The sequence below is a fragment of the Chaetodon auriga genome, chromosome 1 (genome assembly GCF_051107435.1).
Source record: "Chaetodon auriga isolate fChaAug3 chromosome 1, fChaAug3.hap1, whole genome shotgun sequence".
NCBI lineage: Eukaryota > Metazoa > Chordata > Actinopteri > Chaetodontiformes > Chaetodontidae > Chaetodon > Chaetodon auriga.
In genome coordinates, this window is record NC_135074.1 from 17,030,001 (window position 1) to 17,056,539 (window position 26,539).

General features: G+C 44.9%; 1 protein-coding gene across 4 annotated transcripts in view; it reads left to right on the forward strand.

Moving 5' to 3' along the window:
* gse1b (Gse1 coiled-coil protein b) overlaps positions 1-26,539 on the forward strand; it is a 172,135-nt gene that overhangs the window by 81,752 nt on the left and 63,844 nt on the right. The window contains exon 1 of one of the 4 annotated variants that reach the window (XM_076727075.1): positions 25,078-25,712. The exons of the other annotated variants lie outside the window; for them this stretch is intronic. Within the exon in view, the coding sequence (XP_076583190.1) occupies positions 25,676-25,712 (37 nt within the window). The 5' untranslated portion in view covers positions 25,078-25,675. Of the gene's footprint in view, positions 1-25,077; positions 25,713-26,539 lie in introns of those variants that run through there. 4 annotated transcript variants of the gene reach the window in all.

The window sequence follows — 26,539 nt, forward strand, 5'->3', positions numbered from 1 at the left end:
TTTATTCTCCATCTTATTTTACATTCATTTTCTATCCCTGTTTTTATCTTCATTCTATGTCTGTGGTTATGTGAAGCACTTGGCGCATGTGATTTCTTTGTTGTAAAGTACTCTGAGCTGCATTTTTGTATGAGTGCTGCTCTCCAAATAAAGTTTTTTATTATATTATTATTATTGCAACAATAACAGACAGAGAAGCTGAAAGAATTCTTCACCCTGATTCTCCTCTTTGCCTTCTGTAAACAACATGAGAAGGACGAATGAGAAAGGTGGAGGGAGACATAGAGGAGGGGTGGCTTGGTGGTAGAGTGGGAGTGATGAGGAAGAGAGGAGGGTGGGAGGGCTGGGGGGTCTCTATTATAATAGCTGGGTCAGAGGAATCCCTGCCATTCAGGATTGAAAAGAGGCCCCAATTAAATGACTTCGTAGAACAAGCTAGCTGGAACTGTGTGTGTGTGTGTGTGTGTGTGTGTGTGTGTGAGTGTGTGTGTGTGTGAGTGTGAATGTTTTCTGCATGTGTGTGTGTATGTGTTCCCACACCTAAGTGTGTGTGTTGTTGCTGATGCATTTTGGAATGTAGGTTTGACAAGTGTGTGTATGTTGCTTTGTGTGCGCACACGCGCTCACTTTTGTGGTACTGGGGGTGACGGGGTACTTGAAGTGTCGCCATGGTGCTGTAATTAGCGAGCAGGGGTGAAAGGTCAGCCACAATTCTGCCGGCCCTGGACAGGACCTCTCTCAAGAGCCGAAGGAGGCTGAGGGTGCGGGGGGAGGCGTGGAGAAAGGAGAAGGGAGTGTTTTACAGAGCAAAGACTAACCACACAGCTCAAGGAGGCTCCTGACTGAAACAGGGGAGAATAGAAAGCCATTAAGCAGTGTTAGTTTTGTAACGGTTATCTTCCCTGCTCTCCCCCTGCTGGCATATGTCGACGTGTTTGTTGTCGAATAGTGTGTGTGTGTGTGTGTGTGTGTGTGTGTGTGTGTGTGTGTGTGTGTGTGTGAGAAAGGCAGGTTGGACACTCTGAATGTGGGCTATGAATTTGAATGTCCGTTTCAGTTGGTTTGCTTGTGACGCTCCTTAATCCTGAAGGAGCTCTAATCTCTGGAAGAAAAAAAAGGGAAAATAGATTGATTGTGCGGGTAAAATGAAGGCAAAAGCAAGCAGTGCTGAAGTAAATGCATCCAGGGGGGAATGAACTATGAGAAAGAACAAAGGAGAGAGGAGAGAGGAGAGAAGCAAGAGGAGGAGATAATAGGAGAGCGGTAGACAGAGAATGAGAGAGAAAAGTAAGGGACAGCTGCAGTTGGGAGAGATAAAGGTTTTAAAAGGCCTGTTAAACACCCCAGTAATGTAGAAACTGTCTGTCTGCTTGTTTGAATGCCCGTCTCTCTGTTTGTTCAGCTGTCTGCCTGTCTGTTGGAGTATATCATCATGAGTCTGTAAGAACATTGTCCACTGCAGCCATGTTTCCACTAAACACGGCATGCCGGGCTCTCCACCGTGCTGCGGCGTATCGGTGTGGAAGTGGCGTATAAATTAGTAAAGCGACAAAACAAGTTCCCTCCATCTCATAAAACCTCCTGTAGATGTCCTGTCTGATCTAGCACTGCTAAGGAATGGTATTATGACACGTTCTGTTCTGCTCTCACACAGTAAAAGCACTCTCTTTATCAAAGTATAATGTCTCCAGAGGGAGGGGAAGACAATTGTTCTTGTCAGTCTGTCAGTTTGAGTTGAATAGAAAAGTAGGCCTGTTTATAATTAGAGACCCCTTACACAGTCAGTAGAATTCAATGCCTTATCCCATCCAGGCTCACGTGCAACTACACGCCTGCTCTCACACACAAGTGGACACATGCAAATAGTTTTGTACTTCAAGGCGTTACCTTACGAGTGGGCAAGGCGAGGATAATGAGGTGGTCGAAAATTCAGTGTACTTCCTTGCTGAGTGTTTCAGAGGTGCAGTGTCTGTGTGTGCAAATGCAAGGGCTAGAAAAGGGCTTTGTAATGTGGAGAAGATATTAGCGCTCATTGGGACGGCATGATGTGTGGGTGTCTGATGCAGAGACAGTCTGTTGTCGAAGACATGAGGCCTCTCTTTTAGTTGACATATGGTGATATCGCACATGCTGTAAAATCTGCCAGTGACATGTGTGAGAGGGTATGCACGTCTCTGTATGGGGTGAGATTTGTGCCACCAGAAAACTGAATGTGAATGATGTGTTTTGGGGACTGAGTACTGAAATGTCAAGAATATGTGTCTAATGGGTCTTTAAAATATGTTGGGAAAAAAAGGAAGGAAAGAAAGAAAGAAATAGCAAATAGCATTAAACTTTTGAAAATAATAACTCTTTAAAAAGTTTTGGGATGGATTTGATCAATTCCAGCTGTATTTATTCTTTCTTTCATCCTGTATAGCAATTTCAATATTCCAATTAATTTCAGCCACAAGAGGACATGAGTGTACCACATCTCTGTGAAGAAATCAAATTTCATTTTTGCCGCAGGAAGAATATTCTTGATCAATTCCTGAACTCCACATCTTCTCCACTCAAGTCTTTGCATCTGGACTTGCTTAGCATTACGTTCAATTCAAATTCAAGTCCGATGTTCACAGCGGCCTACCCTGGCAGCAGCGTGTTGCACTACTGTGCTGGTGATGTTGAGTTGTCAGTCTTATAACTGCTTAGCATACAGTGCATCACATCGGAATTAATGCCTTTAGCTATGAGTGAATATTAATTGATTCTTATTTTTTATTGAAAATAGCAAGTGTAGTGGGTAACGCGAGAGGAAACTCAAATTGTAACTCACCATTATGGTATAATTGCATTTGGCTTATTTTGTCCAACTCTGACTCCAACTCATTTTCTTTTCTAATGCAGCCTAAGCTGCTGCATAGATAATTGCACTTTCCAGACGATGGGTTGAAGTAAACTTGTCGCGTTCAGCTGTGTAGCTTAACACTTCAGCTTTGAATTGAATGAGTGATTCAGCCAGGATTAAGTATCATGTACAAATGAACAGCTATTTCTGATTATGTGAGCAAGTTGCTCTTTTTCATGAACCCAGATGTCTTGTGGACACATAATTCAGCTTCTGTTGTCTACCAACACAAATCATATCTTTGTGTCTATGTGTGTATGAATAAATGCCTGACTTGATGTCCATTCATGGAGGATTCATGAAAATATTGTTTCTTTCTTGCATATCCAAATTACATTGACGTTATTTTGTATTATGGTTTTTGCAGCTTAGCTTGAGTTTTGGACTTGGTTTGAGGTTATTTTGGCCAGGCTTTAACTCTTCAAGTGGTTTGATTATAGGTAGAAGCAGTTCAGCGTGCAGTGGTGAAAGGTCCTCACAAGTACATTAAGACAAGCATGTGTGTGGGCCTGTTATCTTCATGTGTGCACTGTGCTCTACATTGAGGGAGTGCGCCTGTTAACTGTGTGCCAACTGGCACTGAGCCCTTGGCAGTGAGCTGGCGTTCGCGTGCCCGCTCAGCTCCCACCACCTGTCTGGTCCCTGGAAGAGTCACCAGGCTCCTGCAGGGAGGGCCTCCTCGGTAGGCGGGGGTTGCAGTGTGTGCATGTGTGCGTTGTGTGTTGTGTGTGTATAATATGTGGGGTTGCAGCCTGGGAGGAGGGGAAGCCAGGGGGAGCAGGGAGCAAGTTGGTCCCTTGGACCTCCAGATCTCTGCCACAGGAAGGGGTTGTGCTGCAGAGACAGTCAGACTGGGAAAGCCGAGGCCCTAGTCTGGGCACTGCTACCTCCAAGAGCCAGTGGAAATCTGCATGTCCTTCCCTCGGTCCATCTGTCTGTCTGCCTGTCCATCTGCATCCTGAATTAGTGTCTCTGTCTTTTTGACTGTGTGTTTGCCTTTATGAGCCCAGAGGATGCCAGGAGGAGGGAGGGAGGGAGGGAGGGAGACACACTGCTCCTCCCCTCTCCATTCCTTTCAGCAAATCAGTTATTGAAATATGTAACACGTCAGTTAGCTCACCCACTGCCTAATTTCTCCTGTTGTGTTTGTAAAAGTATTACTCAAGAGATCAGGAGGAGACAGAAAGATAGCAGAGAAAGAGAGCTGTTGAAGGCTAGGCACAGTGTCTCATAGCTGCTGTGTGGGAGTAGTGGGTTTTCAGAAAACCCTTGTTCTACCTTTCATCGAGGGATTGTGTGAACATACACTCGCTCAATAATTTAGCCACTGCAAAGAGTGCTTCTGATTAAATAATGAAGGAGCTTGGCACTGATGATCAAGATCGAGAGTGCGTGTGCCGTGTGTTTGCAGCACTGGGGACGAGGTTTATCCATCCGCGTGCTTGCTCATAGATGGTAACCCAGCCCATAATAGCTAAAATAAGGGCCGAGCTCACACATCCTCGGGATAAGAAGAGTGCTGAAAATCATTTCAGAGTTAACAGTACGATGATCCACAGCTGCGAACTCCTCCGTCCATACACACTGGCTGGGAGCACAAAGACGTAATCAATGTGAACAATCAGGGCGGCGAGAAACACCTCATTTTCCTAAAGTGGTTATTATTTATGGCTCCAAAATAAAATGCGATTCAATGTAAAAAAAAAAAAAAAAAAAAAAAAAAGCCCGTTGATAGCTCAGATTGATGCACCTCATGCAATATGCAAGCCTGCATCATTCACCGGCCTTGTGCCCCTGCTGCCACTTCTCAGCCTTGATGCCTCTGTTGTATATCTCCTTCTCTAGTCCCTCAAAGCACAAATCTTCACAAATATCAGAAAAAGCTGTTAGAAAGAGGAGAACGTTTCACAGGTTTTGTGACCTCTGGCTTTAGCTCTGCTCAGAGAGCCTTTGGCAGTCCCGCATTGTGTTCATGTTGCTCATGGTTCAGGTGCAAGGCAAGGTTTCCATGCCAGTGAGGTGAAGGGTCAGAGGCTATTAAAGCCTGTTGCTGTCTCTGGGTTGTAGAAAGTAATGGATGGCTTTAGACCACATGCTCAGTGGCTTTAGAGGCTTCAGCTTGGCCTTTGAACTGTATTGACGTGAAGGGTCCAGGCAAGAGACCACATGCAGTCACCAGAGCGAGACCTCTGGCCTCAGATCAGCATGGGGCAAAGGTCAAAGGTAATGCTTATTGGATGATGACTGTGTGGTCATGCTGTTTTTTTTTTTTCCCCTGAATAATGTAACATTCAGGATCAAGTTAATTTGCCTTCATTTTGACTTAGGATGTTGCTTTCAATTCACGTCCAAGTCCTTCATCACTGAACGTTGAACACTGACCGTCTGCTGATCGGCTTCCTACCCATTATTTGCATTTGCTCATATATTCCGGCTGTATACTTAATTAGAATAAACGATTTAGACACAGTATGCATGAGAGCTGAATAGTTAATAGTGCATTAATAAATTACAATGTCTGTTACAAAAAATAGGGCTTTAATATGTCTTTAATAGCTGATAAGAAATATTGGGGCATTTTCACCTACAACCCTCATCCTCCAGATCTCAAGACATTTGTAATTTTGACCACAACCTACATAAAAACATGAGGATTTGTTGGTGATTCTTATTGATAAAGGAGATTGAGACATTGTTTCTTCTTCCTTTCCCATCCTTCCCTTTGACCTGACCTGACTTGTGTTCTCACTTCTCATTTCCTCTGTTTTAAAACAAACTCGTCATGATGGCAAGCCTCAGACAAACCTAGTGTGTGTGCATGTATGTGTTTGCCTGTATGAGTGTGTCCGGTGGGGGTGGGGTGGGGGGGACGCGTAATTCAGTGAAGCTGTTTTTCCTGTAATGTAGGCTATCCTTCATATGTTATCTGAGGCTGCTAATGTCTGGGGCCAGTGGAGGCTGGAGTTTGCGATTCATGGCCTAGACCTTGGCTTTGTGAGAGCAGACATCAATAACCTCCCCCTGTCCGGCTCTCCCTGCAGCACCACCAGCATCCATATGCCTCATGGATTGTTCCTGTGTGTGAGAGAGAAACAGAGAGGAGAGAGAGAGCAAGAGAAAGAGGAGAGCACTGAGATCAAAGGTTCAAGTAAGCTAGGTGACAATGATTTAGTAAGGATGAAGAAAACGAGAGGAGGGAGGTCGGGAGTACACGACACAAAGCTGTGATCTTTAACCCTGACCTGCTCTGACTCATCACCTTTACACTGATGTGACATTAATGAACACAGTCTGGATCTTTCTCTCAAGCACACCTTGCCAAACAAAACGTGAGTCTGTTTTGTGTATTGTGTGTACTGTTGTTTAATCCTATGACTCGGTTTAGTTTAATGGATTTCTGAAATGGTTTTCTTGGTGGAGGGTGACATCAGTGGCAAAGAATCAGGCTTCTCTTAAGTTGACGATGTGTCGACGAGGTCGACATAATGAAAAAAGCTGTGAAAAAACCTGGGCTCCCAAACACTATATCTCAACTGCCGTATACATGGAAAAGCTGTAATAAATTCTCTTTGCTGTGGTGTTTTTATCTGAAGCACTTATAGGAAGTGTTGGGTTTGCATTAACAGCATGCTCGCATTAAGACAGTTTTCTCCAAATTATGACGGTAAGCAAACTAAATGTGGTCACGTATACTGATAATACAGTGGTTTGAATTATTATTATACAAAAAATAAATATATGAAAGTGCTGAATGTCAGATACATTCTGTGTAAATATGATACTGAGAAAATATTTTATTGTGAAGCCTGTACAGAATACGTATTGCTCAGTGGTCTCACAGCTAATTCAGCATTCTCTGTATATGTGGAGGCACTGTAGTCACATACAAACAAACACACGCTCAAAGAAAAAGGAGACGTCTAGGCTCCGCTGGTAACGGTGGTATTCTGCTAACCGAATTTGTCATGCCGTCTTTTTCATTATTCTCTGTGTCTGGTCCGACCAATCAAATATGTGCACAACTAGAACCATAACAAAAACACGACACCTTGTAGTTTGGACATGTGTGTCCATGTCCAAACGCGGTACAAATGAACAGGTACGGCATAGAGAGAAAGCAGGACACATTTTAGCGTGACACCCGGTGAAAGTGTTTCAGTCTGGTTTGGATTGTAAAGGAATATAACAAAGGCGAGAAGAAGATAGAGTTGGGAAGCAGAAAATAAGATGGATTAAATAGAAGTGAAAATCAACTAGGGATGAGAGACTTGAGAGCCGTAGCTAATGATTGTTTATAAAGAATTTTCTTGGTCTCTCAGCTTGGTTTCTGTGTTGCCTGTAATCTAGCTTTGAGTACATACGGTATGGTGTTACATATTCTTGTCTGCTGTTGCTTGCATTTTCCATTTCTTTGAGGACACACATAGCAAAATGGAACACGAGTTTAAAGTGGGGTGATAAAAACATGGGAAATTGTAGGACAGATTTTGGGATGAAAACATAAAATATGAGGCATTAGTTTTGTGCTGAACACACACTACGATAAATGTGTTGTGGAGCTGCTTGTTTGAAGCTCAGATGGTGCGTACACACCAGTTTATTTGTACCACGGTGCATTCAATGTTGACCTTGACGTAAATACGGTAAGAAAATATCAAAAAAATAAGATGGAGCCTTTACTTCAGGTCTAAGAAGAAAGTGACCTCCAGTATTTACTTAAAGCTGATTAATTAAGTGTGAATATGACTGCTTCTGTCCCTTCTTTAGATTTTCCAAAGACACATTTGAAAGCCACTTTAATGGATTTTTTAACTCTTAAGGGGTAGAAAAACTGCAAAATGATCTCACAGAAACAGAGTAGTTCATCAAGTGCTTATAGCTTGTGTTAAACAAGTACCTTATTTCACATCCAGCGAATCTCCACATGAATTTTCTTTCTTGACACTTGTTTAATGCTTGCTGCCCTTTTAGCTCAATTTTGGTCTCCACCAACTCCCCAACAATCTGAGTCTCTTAACCTGCTGGATGATTCAGCATACAGTCGTCATGCTTAAGCTTGTGTGTTGTGAAAGGGTTCTTTTTTTCATTGAGGGGATTGCCAAAAACTGTTGAGCAAATCGAAACTCGGAGCTGAAATCAGCTAAAATCTCCAGAGATGTATGCATCAGGAGTGTTGATCAGCAGAACCAGCAAAGCTTTCATTATGGAGCAGCTTGACTGTGTCAATAAAGCCTTTACTCTCTAATAGTATCTTGACATGAACTTTTCCTATGATCACTAATTGTTCGATCAAAGATTAAATGTTTAAATTAAAGGTTTTCCATGATTTTTGGAGCTACACAGTATTCTAATATCTTTTCACATGTCAAGACTACAAACTGAATTTTGACATTTTACATTTGCAATAGTTTCAACAATGTGTGATGTGCATTATTTTCCAAATCACAGAAGAAAGACACAAATGGTTCATCATAAGGTAGTTTGGCTGTAATAGAGAGAAATGATTCTTGGTGTCGAAATGCCCTCGTCCTCACTGACCCACACATCTTGTGCTCTCTGAGTGTAAATATGTTGGGTATCATGTTTCTCAGGCGGCGCAGAGAAAGTGAGGCTGGCCTTTCTGTTCTGATAATAAGGTGACATTTTACTCAGCATAGTGTCTGGATAAGAGCCTTGCTTTTTTGCTCTCCTACAGCTACAGTACATCTGTTTTCCTCCCGGCCTTTCTCTGACTCTCTCTCTCTCTCTCTCTCTCTCTCTCTCTCTCTCTCTCTCTCTCTCGCTGCTTCTTTCTACAATTTGCTGTCATCAGCTTCAAGCTTGCTCTCCTCTCCTATGTGAACATTATTGACTGCATGAACCCAGCAATGAGAGACACGTAACCTGGCAACTTGCACTTCATGAACAAGCAGAGAGGTAGAAACAGAGCACACTTCTTCTTACTGTATTAAGCACGGCTCTCCTCTGAGGCTGCACAAACCTTGAAATGCCTTTATTTTTCCAAATGCAGCCCACTGTAGACGAGTAAAGATGGAATACCCTGACTCATCGCTAAGTATCAGTGTGCTGCTAGTAGAGAGTAGTTAGGCTAAAATTTTAGTTAATAAAATTCATTTCATGGTTTTTGAACATGCAGGACCTCATGTATCTACATTGTTTCATTTGCTCACTTGATCTGATGACTTAGGGTTTGCCTATCTGCCTCTAGTGGCTGAGAGGCATCACAATTCGTTGCTGTATAAACCACAAACATTTCATTTGAAAACAACAAAACAAGCACTCGCTGATCACTCGTGGTAGATTTTTTACATTTTTATGTAAAATGTGTCCATATGCCGGTCTGTCGCTAAATATGGTTTCTATTTAATGGGCCAATTAATTGGCAAGACTTGGATAGGGAAAATGTGAAGTTGACTATTTCATTAACTTACTCCTTAGTGTCTCTGTCCTCTAGTCTGTTTTTCCTGGTACTGAGCAAAAAAAAAAAAGTCAATTCATCCGTCTGTTTCTTTCACCCTCCTGCCTTTTGTTACACCATGTCCTCCTTTTCTCTATGCAGTTATCCATGTGTGCAGAAGACAAAGAGAAGGAGTTGTCTCAGTTGAGCAGTACTCAACCCTCTGCCCCATTAATTAGCTCAGTAAATGCTGTTGAGATTACAGCAGAGGAAGTGAAGCATGTAAGTCAGTGAGGGATAAAGAGAGGAGCGAATGGGAGAAACAGGAGAGAGAGAGAGAAAGAAAACAAATCTGAGGACATATCCGTGTTCACAGTAGTCTGCAAAACCCTGACATACTCTTTATATGTTCCAAGGACATAGTCCAGATACCTTCTGATTAGAGGCTTTGTGCTGGAGAGGGCAGTTAGAGGAAGAAACTGGTGAGACGGGAGAGGAAGGAGAAAAAGTGGAAAATTGGGAGTTGAGCGGAGAAAACCCAAACATTTTGTTTCTTTCCTGCCTCTCTCTTTTTCTCCATACCTTCTGCATATCTTCACATTTTCTCTTCTCCCTGCAATTGTGCCACCTACTTATTAAAAAAGTCAAGAAGAAATAGTGAGGCAGACTCTAAGACCACATGGTGACAAAGGATTACATTTGTTCTGTAGACTAGACTTTCTCGAGAGGAAAGCAGCAGGAGAGCTGTGTGGTGAAAATTCAACACTGTGAATTGGAGTATTATTTTAATATTACGATATAAGCCGAGACATCATTGGGGATTTGTGTAAGGCTGTGTTTGAGCGTTTGCAAGCGACACAGCTTTCTGAGCTTTTACAGTTCGTTGTTGAGTAGCGAAGTGAACGATGGCCATCATAATCTCACTGTTAAAGATTTCCAACGATAATCAGCAGAAACAGTCACGTTACACCGCTGATCTCAGCGTGGGTGTGCACCGCTGTTTAAGTTGTTGTTGTGTCTTGCACGGGGCATGTGTCGGCTCTGCTCCCTCTCTACTTTCATCCCTCTCTCCGCAACCTGCCATTATGTGTAGGTGAGGTGTCTCTAATGGCCCGTGGCTCTCCTTTCCTCCACCTCTCCCCTTTCATTTTCTCATAACAAGCCCCCTGCCCTCTCTCACTGGAGCTCAGACAAGATTATCCCTCCGTTATTCCACCTTCCGCTCCGTCCCACACTTCCTGGCGGTGCTCAGGCATGACCCCGCGGCGACAGGAAATGGGCATTTGCAACGGTCATTTCTCTCTCTTGCCCTCACTCCTCTCTCGCACACTCTGCCTCTCGCCCCCACTCCCCCTTCAACCGCACACACTCGGAACAGGTCACAGATCATTTCAAGCACCTTGAGTGCGGTGAGGCAATTACTCTCCCTTCTGGTCACCTCCAGCACCCCTGCCACTGCTCACTGCTCCACTCTGAGTGGGCCCTCCTCTGTTATCCCTATTCTTCACACAGTGGGAGTCATCACTCTGCTAGTAGTGTCACACCCATGACTCACATCTCTACTACTGCTGGTGTGCGACAGCCTATCAGCTGAGGAATCATCTTTTTGCTGCTGGTCCGCAGCAGTACTATCGGCACATCAAGGTGCCATAGTGTTAGTTATCTGTCGCAGCAGAGGAGACAGGAAGATGGAGGCCGGGACCGGGGAGCGTATTGCCTAAGTGTATGTTCTTCTCTAACTGGCTGGTTGAATGAGAGGAGCCATCCGTCATCTGTCTCCACGCTCTGTTTGTTTCCCCCTCATCACAGTCCCTCTCCGCTCTGCTCCTCATCATAAGCCCGACACGAACAGACAGTGACGTGTGTGTCTCTGAGTGTGTTTGTCTGTGTGTGTGTGTGTGTGTGTGTGTGTGTGTGTGTGTATGTGTGTGTGTGATTTATAGTGAGTATGGTGTTAAGCAAGAGCCAGTAATAAATTCAGTGACATCACAGCAAGAGGGGAAATCGAAGCGTTGCAGCGCTTACTCATACCCTCTTCATCCTACTATTCTGTACAGTAGTTATTATCACACACACACACACACACACACACACACACACTCACTCACACACTTTTCTGCAGGTTTAATTGAGGGTGTGATCGTTAAGAGTGCTGTAAATCCTGCTGCAGTGGTCACTACTAAAAGTGTCTGTCGTCCTTTGACAGATTCAGCCTGTTTGTTGACGGGAAATCAATCACACACACACACACACACACACTCACACACTCTCACACACACACACACACACACACACACACACACACACACACACACACACACACACATCAGTACACTTTATGCTCTGTCCATGCACACAAACATCATGTAAATCACACAGCTTCCGCTCACTGTGGGACCATAATGGAGGTGGTATTATTTGTAACTGTTGGAACAGCAGGGTCAGACACACATCATACACACACACACACACGCACACACACACACACACACACACAGATTAGGTCTGAAAATAAACCTTGGTCTTGCCAGCACGGTCAGCGAGATTGATGAAGCTAATTTTACAGTAACAGTGTCCTAAAACAGAAGAGTCTCTGTTTCATCATGCTTTTTCTCTCCAAAAAAAAAAAATCTTTGGAAAACTCTGCTCATCATCTGTATCTAATAGGAGATGTGCCTGCTAGGAGACACAAGCTGTTTCCATCCAACTGTCAAGCAGGATTTACACACACTTTGGAGACGCTGCCAAGAAAAGTAAAATAGATGCATTTCCATCTTGTGGGTTGAAGTGTTAATCAGCTCTTGGAAGAGAATATAGTAAGAGCTGATTAATATTGGATAAGTTGTTATTTTTACTAATGTTAGGTGATGTGAACACATTTCATTAATAAAGAACACAAAAGAAGGTTGACTGTAGCACTGAAACAATGACCGATTAAAATAATTTATCGACATACCAAACATGTCATTAGAGACATGTACATGTGAGGATTTTCTTTGTTTTCTCCTGTTATGACTATTGTTCTTTAACAAACACCTTTTTTTCTTTACTTTCAATCAGACAGGGTAACAACAAGGTTAGAGGAGATGTATGTTTATGTTGCACTGGTTATGATAAATAATAATTCAAAGAGGAGATCAGTAGGTTATGCACAACAAAAATAATTGTCAGTTGGCAGATAGTGCTCATTAACTGTTTGATCTATTTATCGAATGAAAATAGCCTTTAAAAAATGAAGCTTTTAAAATGTGAGCATTGAGTAGATTTTATTCTCTCATATCATGAACATTGAGGGTTTTAAACTGTAGGTCAGACAAGACAAGCAGGTCCAGGACATTTAAAGTAACTGTTGAGATAATGGATGTTGAAAATAAGTGCGTGGCAGACTGACGGGTTGCAAAGTCTACAATATTAATTAAGTACATACTTGTTTATCATCATTTATTATCTATTTGTTTTTTCTTATGCTTTGTTATTATATGTGACTGGATTATTAGCTCTTAAAGCCATAAATAGCAGAGTTTTGTTTGGGTTAACAGTGAACTGCAACAGAGGGGGGCTTGGGGAGGCAGCCCACCACCCCTCCATTACAAAAATGCTTCTCCCCTTCCTCAACATTATGGAAGGTCTGTTCCCACAGTGACCAAGCTCGGCGGCACCATGGTTACAGCAAGACCCTTTGAAGCCATCTCAAGGCCCCCTCCGATGTTTTTTCTTTCTGTAGTTCTCCTCCCCAGAGCCCCCCCCCCCCCCCCCCCCCCCCCCCACACACACACACACACACCACCATCACCCCACCCTCTGCTGATGTTTTAGTGAAGGAGAGAGTTATTTTGACCTCAGCCATAAATGATCATGACACCTTAACAAGCAGCACAACCAAGAGAACTTACACTTGCTCGCTGGGTAATGCAAACCTACACTACAACATTATCTCACACACAGCGCAAGAAGTACACATCGTTAGCTTTCGTGCTACAGCTAAATGCAGCCGGAGGTCAGTTTGGGCCATTTAAACAGAGGTCTACCAAGGTTTATCTCCTTTTTGTGTCATACATAAATGATCCACAGAGCATTTCTCCACAGTGTGTACAGAGATTTATATGTCTGCTGGACAGTTTAATCTGTGGAAAAAGACAGAGAGGAGAGAGAGGAGGGATTCTTGGAAGGCCTCTCCTGCTCATGCTGGTGGAGGACCAAACGCTTCTCCGCTCCCTGCAGGATGAATAGCTGTGATGTCAGGTGATTGCCTCTCTCCGTTTTCAGCGGGTTGCCATTTTTTTCTCCAACTATGATTTTCAACAGACAAAACATCCTTAGATAACCAGAGCTATGACAATTGGTTTGTTCAAAAACAAAAACACAACTAGTCTCAGATCTAGTGCGTGCCGTGCATGCACAATGTGTGTCTGCATATTTTGTTTGCCTTAAACAGTGCAGTTCTCTTGTGAAAAATAAAGCAAAGAAAAAAATGGCAACGGGACAAGTAGGGGAGGAGAAGGAAGACGGAGGAATTAGGGAGGCAGGGAAGTGGTCAGATTAGACCGGTGATGTGATCGGAGGATTATAGAGAGACAACCATTTTCGGCCATGGAAGGAGGAAATAACAAGGGAGAGAACAGAGTCGGGGAGGGATAAAACATGGAAAAAAAAAGAGAAAGATTTATAAGAGAGACGAGGAGAGAGAGGAGAAGGTGCACGTCTGGTCATTATTATTGCAAATGCAAACGAGATGTATTTCGATCAAGTGGTTTGGGCTCCAGGTCAGGGAACAAATGCTGTCCCAGCTACTTTATCAAGCTGCCTCTGCCTTTGCCTCCCCTCATCCACCCGACCTTACCCCTCACCGCTCTGACTCGCTCTTGTTCTCCACCCAGTTTTTGCATTCCAAACACTGGAGCATCACACAGACGAGCCACCGTCTAAATAGCTTTAACGCTAACAACACCAGCATGAGACAGTAATTTGCTTTTATCTCTGCAGCAGCAGAAAAGACAGAGTGAGAGCGAAACAGAGCCACAGAGAGAGAGAGAGAGAGAGAGAGAGAAGCAGACATAAGGACTGGATGAGGCATTTAAAATCTAACCACAGATAACTCCACCCAGACAGCCCCTCGTGTGTGTGTGTGTGTGTGTGTGTGTGTGTGTGTGTGTGTGTGTGTGTGTGTGTGTGTGTATAGTGTGTGCACGTGGTTGTGTGTGTGTATATGTGTGCTTGCTTGCATATATGTATGTGCATGTGTGTGTTTGAATGTATAAAGGAGCATCCTTCTGCTTTGGCAGAGGATCACAGAGTGTTAATTCAGTTGTTATCCATGTTTGAAAATGGAGTTGGCTCCAGTGTTTGTATGAGCTCTGTGTGTGTGTGTGTGTGTGTGTGTGTGTGTGTGTGTGTGTGTGTGTGTGTGTGTGTGTGTGTGTGTGTGTGCGTGCGGGTGTGTGTGTGTGTGCGCGCGGGTGTTTGGCACCAGACTGGAGGGTTGCTCTGGGTCCACGCTGGCGTAGTTGGGGCTGGAATGTGATTGGTGGGGACAGCGGGCCAAAGGCCGCCCAGGCTAGCGACTGCCACTTGGTAGAGTGCCCCAACTAAACGCAGGCCAAATCTGCAGAGATTCACCCTTATTTCTCTCTGCTCTCCCTCACATTTTGGCAGCTCTGGTCCATGTGTTTCATAGAAAGAAAGAAATGACAGAACATATATGTATGCATCTTCTGTCACAGTTTCCCCCTCAACCTCTCACATGTGGTTAGACTCTGTGTTGTAGTCAAAATCAGCCACTATCAGAGGCAGGATTTTCGCTTTCATCGAGGAGGGGTGCACCACTTAAGTACTATAATGTTAAAATGTGCTACGACACCGAAGCAGTTACAAGCTATTTGATTCTCCTTGTAATTAGATGTTTACTTTTTACCTTTGAAGTGCTCTCATCAACCGGCAGCCTGTTATTTACGTTCGTTACCCAACAAGGGAGCATCAACAGCGCCATGCCGTCACCAGGGAGAAACAACAAAATCTGTGTGTTATTGAGCTTTGAAGAGAAGTCGGGAAAGGCAGAAGGACAGAGGAGAAACAGAGGGGGACTGGAAACAAAGAGGGACAGCTAGAGAAGGGGAAGAAAGGAGAGGGAGAGATGATTAATCCAATCAAGCCTCTTAGTGTTTCATCAATAGGCATTGTTCTAAGATGGCTGCCTCTCCCCAGCTCAGGCTGTGGGCTGCGGCTAGGCTAACACACGAGCTAATCCCAGAATAATATGGAGACGAGGGCAATGCTGAGGACGGGGGCTGTGCCAGCAGATTAGTAATAGCAAAGGATTCACTCACACACACACACACACACACACACACACACACATACACACACACACACTGGGCATGGGATACAGAGACAGTCACAGATTGAGTGAGGTGCCTATTGGATTGTACGGCTTATAGTTTTATCCCGTGTGAATGTGTGTTGCTGGTGCTGTTGTGGAGTGTGGTGGAGCTGAACTGAGCTGCTGTGGATTCACAGACTATAGCTGTCTGAAGCTGGAGAGGTCATGTGTGTATATTTGTCTGTGCTCTTTGGTGCATGTGTGTGTGTGAGAGTTTGATACGTCATACATGAGTTGCTCTTTGTCAAGAAAACAAGGGCTCATTGGATGACGGTAGTTTGCAAACAGGGTGTGTTGTCTCCAACAGCACGAAGGTGTTGAAAAATGACGCATGTTTAAGACATGTTGCCATTTAAGTGCTATTCTCGAGCCACTAACTAGCTCAGGAATAATGGCACAGCTTGTGTTTATTTAACACATATTAAGAGCACAACATTCCCTCTGCCTCATTTTCCTATCCCCTCTACATTTCCCTTTTTATTCCACTTCGTGTGCTATCTAGCTCCCCCTGTCCCCCCTGTCAATCCCCCCCCCCTCCCTGCAGCATTTTCTGAGATGACAGGAGGGTGTTTTTCCTTTGTTGGAGAGCTGCATGCACATTCTCTCCTCTGTTGACAGGTAAAAGACATTAAAGATACTAAAAGACTGAGCATGATGGAATCCACCAGGGAGTGAGGGGGAAGGGGAGGAGGAGGAGGAGAGGCAGAGGGGGAGGACTGATAGCAAAGTGGGGGGGTGGGAGTGAGGGGCAAAAGGAAACTGAAAGATAGCTTGGCTAAAGGTAAAGCATTTAGTGAGAGAAAAGGAAGGATTGAGTCACAGAGGAGGTAGGGGTGAGGAGGAGAGGGGGGAGGAGGGTTTGACAGTCTGTGACCTCGGGTGAGTCTCTTCGACTGTGTGCTGATGCGTGAAACCTGAGCACACGCAGTATTAGCACGCCTCACTTACTGAACACAGCAGAGGTCTGACACAGGGCAAGGCAGCTTCCCTATACACACACACACACACACACACACACACACACACACTCACACTCACACAGCAACATACATACATCACAGGCACACGTGTTAGCACATCTGATGATGCACTTACCCACAGTTACAATACTCACACACATACACAAAGCCGCAGCCTCGTTGTAGGATAGTGTGTTAAATCCAGAAGCACACTGGTGAGTGGAGAAGGTCAGCTCAGGCCCTCTAACAGGCCCCAAGGTGCTGGTGCTCCGCTGCCCCTTCAGCTGCTCTTTGCTGCCCGCATACGTGTACAACTTGTGTGTTTTCCTGGCGTCCGGCCAGGCCAGTCTATGTTTGTTGCCTCATACAGTTGTGTGATTCACAACACGCCTGAGGCAGGTCGAAATCATAATCCAGCTCTCTCTCTCACTGTTTCTCTCTCTCTCGCTCTCCTCTCCTCCTCCCTGTGTGTAAGTTAATGGGTTAACCATCTCTGTCCAATAAGCAGGGATAATTGAGACAAACAAGCCAATGAGGAAATGTCACAGGAGAGCACAAGTCAAGCGAAAAACACACAGCCAGCAGCTCTTTGTGTGCGCTTGTGGTGTGTGTGGATGCAGTCCTGTGTTTATGCATACACTCAATTAAATATTAAATCAAGTACATTGGATTGTGCATGCTGTTCTTATACGTGCACATGTATGTAAACGCGTGTATGATTGTGCGTGTGTGTGTGTGTGTGTGTGAGATCCCACCCTGTCAGCCTGGAGTCAGCCTCTTTGTGGTGTGTTGCTGTAAAGCAGGATTCTCCTGCTGCGTCTGCTCTCTAGGTTCCCTCAGCTGCGTTTGCATACCATACACTTGCCCCTGGGCGATTTCACAGACACACTCGCATAAGGTCGTGTGCAGACACACACGCACAAACACACACACACACACTACACAGAAGCACACATGTGCACACATATTTGTTAATCAAATGAGCAGCGCTTTTAAAGATTCCCTCCCTCCTCCTTCTCTGGTTCGCTACTTCATCTGCGGTTCTTTGCTCTTCTGTCTAATAACAACGGGACTCGCTGAGAGGCAGCAGATCTGATGTGTCTGATATGGAGATAGATGAAGGGTTGGAGGATGCAGGTAAGAGAGCTGAGTGACTATAAAAAGCCTCATCAGAGCAGAGACGTGTGGCGCTACGCATTCCCTCGGCTGAGAACAGGGACGCTTCTGTTGTCTGTGCTAGAAAGCAGGTGTGCCACAAGGCATTGTGGGAGGGATATGATATGACGGCACATCAGGCTGTCAGCTCTGGCCAGCTCCCCCCACCTGGCTCCCTCGAGTGTGTGCCTGTGTGTGTGAGTGTTGGCCGCAATAAGGGCCAGCAGCAATTTAAAAGGGAAATCCATTTTGAATCAGGAGTGGCACTATTCTGGTGAACATGAGGAGTGCAGGCTTGATTTGTGAATATTAAAATGTGACTCTCAAAGAAAAAAAAAAAGGCTCCTGAAGATATCATCAAGAGGAATTCTGGAGAATGTTCACAGGGCTATCCACGCTGCTCAAATCATCCATTTTAATGAGTAACTTAATCTAGAATCAAGTGTTAAAATGTTTTTTTTCCTCAAAGGAAGAGCAAAAAAAATTGGCCAATTTAGTGAGAGAATTTAGTTTGTGTCAGATTCTGATCACTTTAGCTCTTCAGTAAGCGTCTTTATCTTAGTGGAGTGTGTCTTGCACAGACACACTGGTTAAAACATCGGACATGTTGAGAACTTGAAACATGAGTTCTTCAGAGAATAGAAACTGCTGTGGACTAACCAGCTGGTTTTGCTCAGGTGGAGCACGGCACCTGTATTCACTTGATAACAGTGGCAAGGAGTGGCTTGTCGGCTATGCTAATGCAAAAGCTTTTCTTTCTTCGAAATTAAATGCGACTTGATTTAAACCCCATGTGCACAGCTTCTTTGATAACAACGGAATCAATACAGTGAGAGTAACTGACATTTATCTGGCATCAGAAGCTTTGCAGCTAGCTACGGTTTTCATGCAAATTTTGTTCCTCTCAACAGAAATCAAACCAGATGTGCTGTGTGTAAAAGTCAGTCAGTGGTGCCTTTGGCTCTGGGAGCTCGTATACACTTTGACAAGAATTTCTCCAGACCTCTGCCGTCCTCGCTGGAAGCATTGGGTTACGCATGGAGCGATTCGCTTTATTTTGCCAAAGTAAATTGTCAAAATAGACTCTCTCTTGCTGTGTTGCCAGCAGGGTCTCCAGTTCATGAATCTGTTAACTTGAGACTCCAGTGTTTATCTTCACTGTCTTTTATAAACAGAGGTAGGCAGGATTAGCAACACCAAAGCCTCATCAGTGTTTGGACGGTGGCCTGAGATTACAACACATCCCTTCTTCCTTTCCTCAGTTCCTCTTTTTCTTTGGTTGGGGTTTCTTTGTCATGTCAGGTTATTTATCTGTTTATCTGCCTGCAGTACGTGATCACAGGGAAGACGAGAATCTTTTTAAAGAATTTTTTAAAACGTTTTTATTTGACGTGCTTTCTCTGTTCAAACACTACTCAGTTTCAAGCCTTTTGTCTGGTGTTCACCAACTGTCCACTGTCAGACAGCTCTTGTTTGATTTCAAGGTCGAGCCGGTTCAGCTCCTGGAACACCTGATGCGTGTGCATGTACACACCTGTGCTGTCACCCCAAGGTGCAACTGTGTGACAGGTGTGTGACATGCTTTAGACGTGTGCCACTGTGGGTCCGTTTCTTCTACCGGACACAGAGGTGTGTGAATGAGCTGTAACCATATTTGGTGGTGCGATGAAAAGTGGATTTTGAGAGCAGGTGGCACAGGCAGTGACTGAGCAAACATTTCGTTTTACTTTAACCCTTGCTTTGCCCTTAACTTTGAAACACAGGATGGATCCTGCTCATGCTGATGCTCATCATCCTGTCATGTTGCTGCTGTTTCTCCTTCTATGTGAGCTCTTATTGCAAAGCATGTCATTCCTGCAGACCTGCAGAGTTAAAGGGATACCTATGAAAGGACCATTGGACATGGTTCACATATTCTTTATTGACACCAAACGATTCAGTGACCTCTGCTACTAAGTGTCTCCAAACATGTCTGAAAGAGATACAAAAAAAAGTTTGCTAACCTGAAATGTAACGGACGTATACTCACAGCTTTGTGGTTTCCTCTTTTCCATGTCAACAATCCTCCTCCTCATGGCTGCTGCACACTTCACCTCTGATCATGGCCCCTCACTTCACAGGTAAGTGTTTAAAATCACGACACACACACGCACATTGCTCAGTTACTGTATCTGTGATCTGAAGGCATTGTGTGACGCTGTTGAAGTTCTTAGTGAGGCCACTTTCCTGGATAATGTTGCTAAGAAACAGGAGTGTGTGAAAGTGCTCAGCTGACCTTGGTTGCTGTCCTGTTGACACTGAGGTGAGGAGCTGTGATTACATGTAAACACGCTGAATATCATTTGGATACAAACAAATTGTGTGTTTTTCTCTGTGTGGTAAAGCAGCATTTAGCATCTTCATAGCAGAACTTTTTTGCTCAGTGCTGTAGAAGCAGCGTTTGTGTGTGTGTGTGTGTGTGTGTGTGTGTGTGTGTGTGTGTGTGTGTGTGTGCGTGTATACATTTGCCTGCATGCGCGTGTTGTGCTCAGCTGGCCAGGCGAGAGTTGTGTAATTGCAGGGTTATTGCTGCTGAGCCTGATGGGTAATGACACATTTGCAAATTAATTCTCAGTGCTAGGCTGTGATTAGCATACGGAGAGAAGCATCTCACACACAAAGACGGATGCGCACACATGCTCACACACACTTCACAGGCTTCTAATCACCAGCGAGAGGTCAGGTTAAATGGGTGTGTGTAATGGTGGAGCGGGCGCGGGTCTCAGCAAATAGGGGTGAGTGAAGGGTGACGAGATATCATTTCTCGTCAGATTTGATGTGAGACAACGTAGTTAAGTCCAGCTTATTTAAAAGAAATAAATAAATTCTCTCAGCTCTCCCGCACCTTTCCTTCTAAAACCCGTCTTTCCTTTCCTGCTTGCTGTGAGGCCGTGCAGCGTGGTCGGCCTCTCTGTAAGTACACGCAGGGCTGGGTGATGATGCAAGATTTTTGTTTTAACAAAATAGCAGAACACAAGTTGCCACTCTGAACATCATTTGGATTGTTTGTATGATTGTACATACGCTTGTAGCATACTGTCTATTTGTCCATCCATCCATCCGTTAGTTACACCTGCTCATCCTCGATGGTTGTGGGGTCACTGAGTTGATCCATTTTTCCTGAAACCTCCTTTTCTACTCAACCATATGGCTTAAACTGCAGAGTTGTCCACCAAAATTGCTAATTTTAGCCTACAGCGGTAGCATTGATGATGAAACGTACTTCCCGCCACACTTGTGAGGTGCCACTAGTTGCCATGCAACCAGTAGCTTGATTTAAGTTGTCATTCTTAACCTGACAGTTGCCTGTTAGGGGGCACAGTTTGATGGAGTATTTGAAGAGTTTATTAAATCTGGGCTATTGAAAGTGACAGTATTGTAAGAGGCTGTGGGTTGATTGTAATATAATGCATGCATTACAAGTCACATTTGGGGGCCTCACAAAATGCTTCTGAGGGCCACACTTTTAGAGAAGAAGAGGAGAAGAGGAAGAGGAAGACGTGTTTTTGGTTTCATGATGACTGGACAGTGGATGTGGAATATTTTCTAATAAATACTAAATGACCTTTCATTTCAATGATATAATGTTAATTTTGATGCTGTCTAAAACAGCATTAACATCCAGTCCTTTCAGAGAGTGAACTGCCTAAAGATATACAAAGACACATGTGAGGCAGGGGCTGCCCATTTGGATTTTTGTTTTTAGGATTGTACGTCTACTCTCATGGCGTTGTTTGCGACACCCTCCATTTCTCTTGGTCTTTCTCTCTGACAGTTGCTCTAAAGAACTGACCTGTTTTTTTGCAATCGTGTCAGAGTGCAGCAAAGGAGTTTACAGAATGTGTGTGTGTGTGTGTGTGTGTGTGTGTGTGTGTGTGTGTGTGTGTGTGTATCAGTGTGCCTGTGTGAGTCGGTGTGCACCTCCAGAGGCTGTGTGTGGTAGGGAAAGATTATAGTAATGCCTTATCTTTGCTTCCCCTGCTGTGGAAGACGACAGACCATCTTTCAACCTATTCCAACACACACATACACACATGCACACAGTCTCACACACACACACACACACACACACACACACACACACACACACACACACACACACACATATGCACATACATGCACACACAAAACGATTGAGAGAGTGATTATTTTTTTGCAAAGGGGGGTTGTAGAGAAGACAATTGTGTAGTGGGTTGACAGGAAGTAGGCATGGCAGGTTTGTGTGTGTGAGCGAGATCATTCTTGATTTCTCCCTCTCTCTCTCTCTCTCTCTCCCTCTCTCCCTCTGTCTCTCTTCACTCTTCATCCCTGTCTTTGTCAGATGCTGTTGTGCCCTTCTTCCCATCCTGGTTTCATCTTTCTTTTTCCTTTTTTTCTAACACCCCCTTTTCACTTGTTTTGTTCTTCCCCTCTTCCCTTCTCCCTGTTACTTCTTGATCACAGTGTGTTCAGTCACACACACTGCCTTGTTCCCCAGGGAGCTTTTATAGCCTTTCAGAGAATGTGTGTGTGTGTGTGTGTGTGTGTGTGTGTGTGTGTGTGTGTGTGTGTGTGTGTGTGTGTGTGTGTGTGTGTGTGTGTGTGTGCATGCCTTCCTCTGCAGTGCACTTGTCAAATGTGACTCATTACACTACCTTAAATAACGGAGGACGATAGCTATTCTCTAGCATTGCCCGTCCCTTAATGAGCAGCAAAATAAAAGGAAAAGGCAAATGGTTGATTCCTTTCCATCTCCTGTTGACGTCCCCTTCTGTCATAGACCTTTGTAAGGATCATGGTTTCATCTTAAGGCAGTAACCTGTGACATTTTCTTTGAAATAATGTAATCTACTCACTGTCTCACCTACTGATATAAAGATTAAATCTCTACTTGTTCCACAAACTCATGGTGTTTCATATGTCTCTGTTACGGAAAACCGTCTGGTGTATAGAAATCGACGTGTTTTGTGGCTCCAGAAGTGTGTTTGGAACAAGCAGATAAATAACTCAGCTGTTCCAATGAGCAGCAATGAACAAAGGCCCTCATACTAAAAAAGCATAGCAGATAGTTTATGGAGCGGTTTTCAGTAGTTAGCGTAGTCACCTAACATGTAACCTAAAAAAAAATAAAAAAAAAAGCAGAATTCAAGGATCTGGGACAACCTGTTCCTTTTAAAACACTTTGAACAGCGCTGTTCTAGCAGCTGGGAGGCAGGAAACAAATTGTAAGATGTAATAGCAGTAATAAAAGTGTGCTACAGGTGCTCTTTTGATTGATGTGCCTTGTTCAGAACATTTACATAAATGTAGTTTTCACCTTTGTCGAATTTTTTATTCTTTTTTGTTGAAAAATCTACATGCACGTAATCCTGTAGTGTGTGGAAAACAAATGGATCTTCTCGTCCTCGTCCTCGTCTTCGTCTTGTCCACCTCACGGAAACTGGATGCTGTATTTTTGGTTCTGTCTGTCTCTGTCTGTCAGTGTGTCATCAGACTTGGTGGTGTAGCACCTCAGGGGGACACCTCTCAACCTGTCTTGCAAGGTGCGAGACACTTCAACACCTACCTCACGCACACACCTGCGCAAAACAGCACAGAAGCACGCACATGCCTTCCAGTGATGATAATGTGCATTGTTTGCACACATTCAGCACTGTATGTACTGTAATATAGCATGAAGGGAGTGTTAATGTAAACATGTTGCACAATCTCACTTATCAGTCCTTACTCTACAGGATAGACACCTCCACAGCTTTGACACGTACTTGTCTTAATTAAACATTTACCGATTTCCTGCCTTTGTATAAATAGAAAGGGCTTTGTTCCCAGAATAACTCCCCTCCCCCTTCCCCTCTGCCTCCCTCCACGTCTCAGTATATGGACTCCCCTCCCCTTCCTCACTTTCTGTCTCCTTCTGTCTGTCTCTCCTTCTTCCTTCACTCATCAGACCCTATTAGTGATTATTTGCCCTATTTGCCTGTGAGCATGCCTTTCGCGCTCCCACTCATTCTCACCGTGCTTGCTGTGCTTGTGGATGAGTGTTGGGGAGGTTTTTTTTGCCTGTCCTCTGAGTCTTTCTGAAGGCGTAGGACCCCTCTGTCTGCCTCCTTCCCTTTCCTTGCTAAACTCCTGCCAATCCCCCCTCTCTTTCTCCCCCACTGTGAGTTTCATAGAATGGGTTCGAGAGCAAGTCAGCCCTCAGGGCAAACTGTCTTGCTAGACTATTTCCCCATCATTTCTCCTCTTCTCTGTCTTTCTTTCTCTCTCGTGCCTCCTCTCCTGCTGTTTTTGCGGTTTGGCATGGCTGCTTCCCAGCAGATAGTTAACTCCTCACCCGTACTGCCACCATCTCAGTCAGGTTTGTGTGCAGAGCAGGCGGGCGGCGGCATAACACAGGGTGTTTGTGTTTGTGTGTTTATTCGTGTGTGTGTGTGTGTGTGTGTGTGTGTGTGTGTGTGTGTGTGTGTGTGTGTGTGTGTGTGTCCGTGTGATGAAGAGAGTGAGAAGGGGGAAAGTCTGCTGTCAGCGCAGCATGGTGAGCAGTCTGTGCGCTAGGCTGCACAAGCCAAGTTTCCTAGACGGACACACAAACGCACCCACACACTCGCAGACAGAGACGAGGACTCTTATTTTCTGAGAAGAGAATGGAGGCGGGGGATCTTTTATATTTTCCTCTTCCAAACACGTAGCTGTTCTATTGTGAGCTGCCCTTGAAGACCCACAGCACTCTCTCTGCACTCTCCATTGGTTGATGCGCTCCTACTGTCTGATACAGTGTGAACAGATGCTCCCTTGATAGTCGTTGGCCTCTCGCTGTCACTGGGGCTGTCCAATCAGCTGCCACCCTGACTCCAAATTGAACTCTGCTCCTCGGGTGAAGCATCAGGACTGGCCGGTATTTCCCTCTCATCTGTACCCTCGCCTCCTCTATCTCTTTTTGCTTCAGCACAGCCACCCCACTCACACATACACACACACACACACACACACACACACACACACACACACACACACACACACAAGCACACACACACATGCACACACTTTCTCGCTATCGGGCTGTGTTGTTGCCTGGAGGGAGTTCATTCTGCCCTCCTTCTCTCCTCCTCTCCTCCACCTCCTTCTTTCCGTATCAGCCGTGAAAGAGAGGGAGAAAAAAGGGAGGGTGAGAAAATGAGAGAGCGAGAGAGAGAGAGAGAGAGAGAGAGAGAGAGAGAGAGAGAGAGAGAGAGAGAGTGGCAGCGGTAGCGGAGGAAGCAAAGCTGTCTCTCCTCTGATCATCTTTCTTGGATAGAGGGATAAAAGGCAGTCCCAGGAATCAGTCGCTGCTCTCGTCTTCAGGATTTACCCAGCCTGTATTTTATCCTCCCTCTTGCCTCTTTTCACCTCTTCTTGGCACTGGACCGCCAGCTTTTACATCTTTCTCCGGCTGTCCCGACTCCCTGGGTGTGTGTTTGTGTGCGTGCACGTAAGAAAGAGCTGGAGAAAGCGTGTTTCCTGTCGCTGCTTGGAAACGGACAGCGAGTGTGTGTGACCCTTTGCCCAGGGGATCAGGGGCAAGAGCAAGGGGGTCGAGAGAGGGGCTGTGCTCAGGGGTTGACCCTTGCACCGTTCTGTCCGTGGGTATCTGTGTGTTTGCATATGTGTGTGTGTGCATGTGTGTGTCCTAGCCGGCTGGGCGGTCCCAGCCTCACGCTTGGTTAGCGAGGACCAGAGAGCGGGGATGACAGGCTGAGTCCCAGCCCAGCCTCCCCACACACCAAGCCTCGTTTCTGGGTGGCTGCGAGGGCACAGCCCCTCTCTCGCTCAGTCATCCAGGACAGGACGGCTGCCTGCCCGTTTGAAACAAGTTGCTCTCTCTTCATGACACTTAAACTGTAACCATGTTTGGACTAAAAGCACCGCTTTACTACTTGCCAGGTAAGCTAATGGCAATTGTATGTGATTTGGAAATTTTCATGTTTGTGTGTCTTTATGCTATATGCTTGCCTGTGTGTGTTTGTGTGCTGTGAAAAAGTGCACAGGAGGTTAGCTCAGGAGTGCATCTAAGGAGACGCTTGTCTTTGTGCTGCTGGTCCTGAGGTTGGAACCTGAGATCCAAGGCTGGTAATGCTGTGTGACAGCAGCTCTCACTCTATTTCACTAAGCTCTCAGCCCTTTATCAGCATGGAAGTCAGCAGGTAAACGGGACACTAAGTGGCAGCGTGTGTTTTATTCAACACAACCGCACAATTCAAGTCGAGGGGAGAAGCAAATGTATGGTTTTATGTGTGTGATCTGTCTGTCTTTTTTCTGTCTATGTGTGCATCTGTGTGTCTTTGTGTCTATGCAGACAACAAGCATGCATGCATGCACGCGTGCTTGTTTGTGGTTTTTTGTGTGTGTGTGTCTGTGTGTAAAAAAGAGTGAGTACAAGGGCGGCGTGAGGTTACCGCCGGTCGGTGCTTAAGTGCGTCTCACGGCTCACTGGGCACTGATTGTGGAGAGGACAGCCAAGAGAGGGCAGTGAGAGGGGGAGAGAGAATGACAGACAGAGGTACAAAGGGAGAATGAAAGAGAAGGGAACTTAGGAAAAGGCAATATTTTTCTCTCTGTGCCTTGTTATTGGGCTCATTCGACCATATTTGTCTCCGTGTGTAGAATTTTGTCCATCAGTGTATTAATGTTTTCCCTGCTCCTTGGTTGTTTAACATGCACACTGTTTAACACCTGTGAAGTAGACAAAAATATGTGCGCTATTCTGTGTA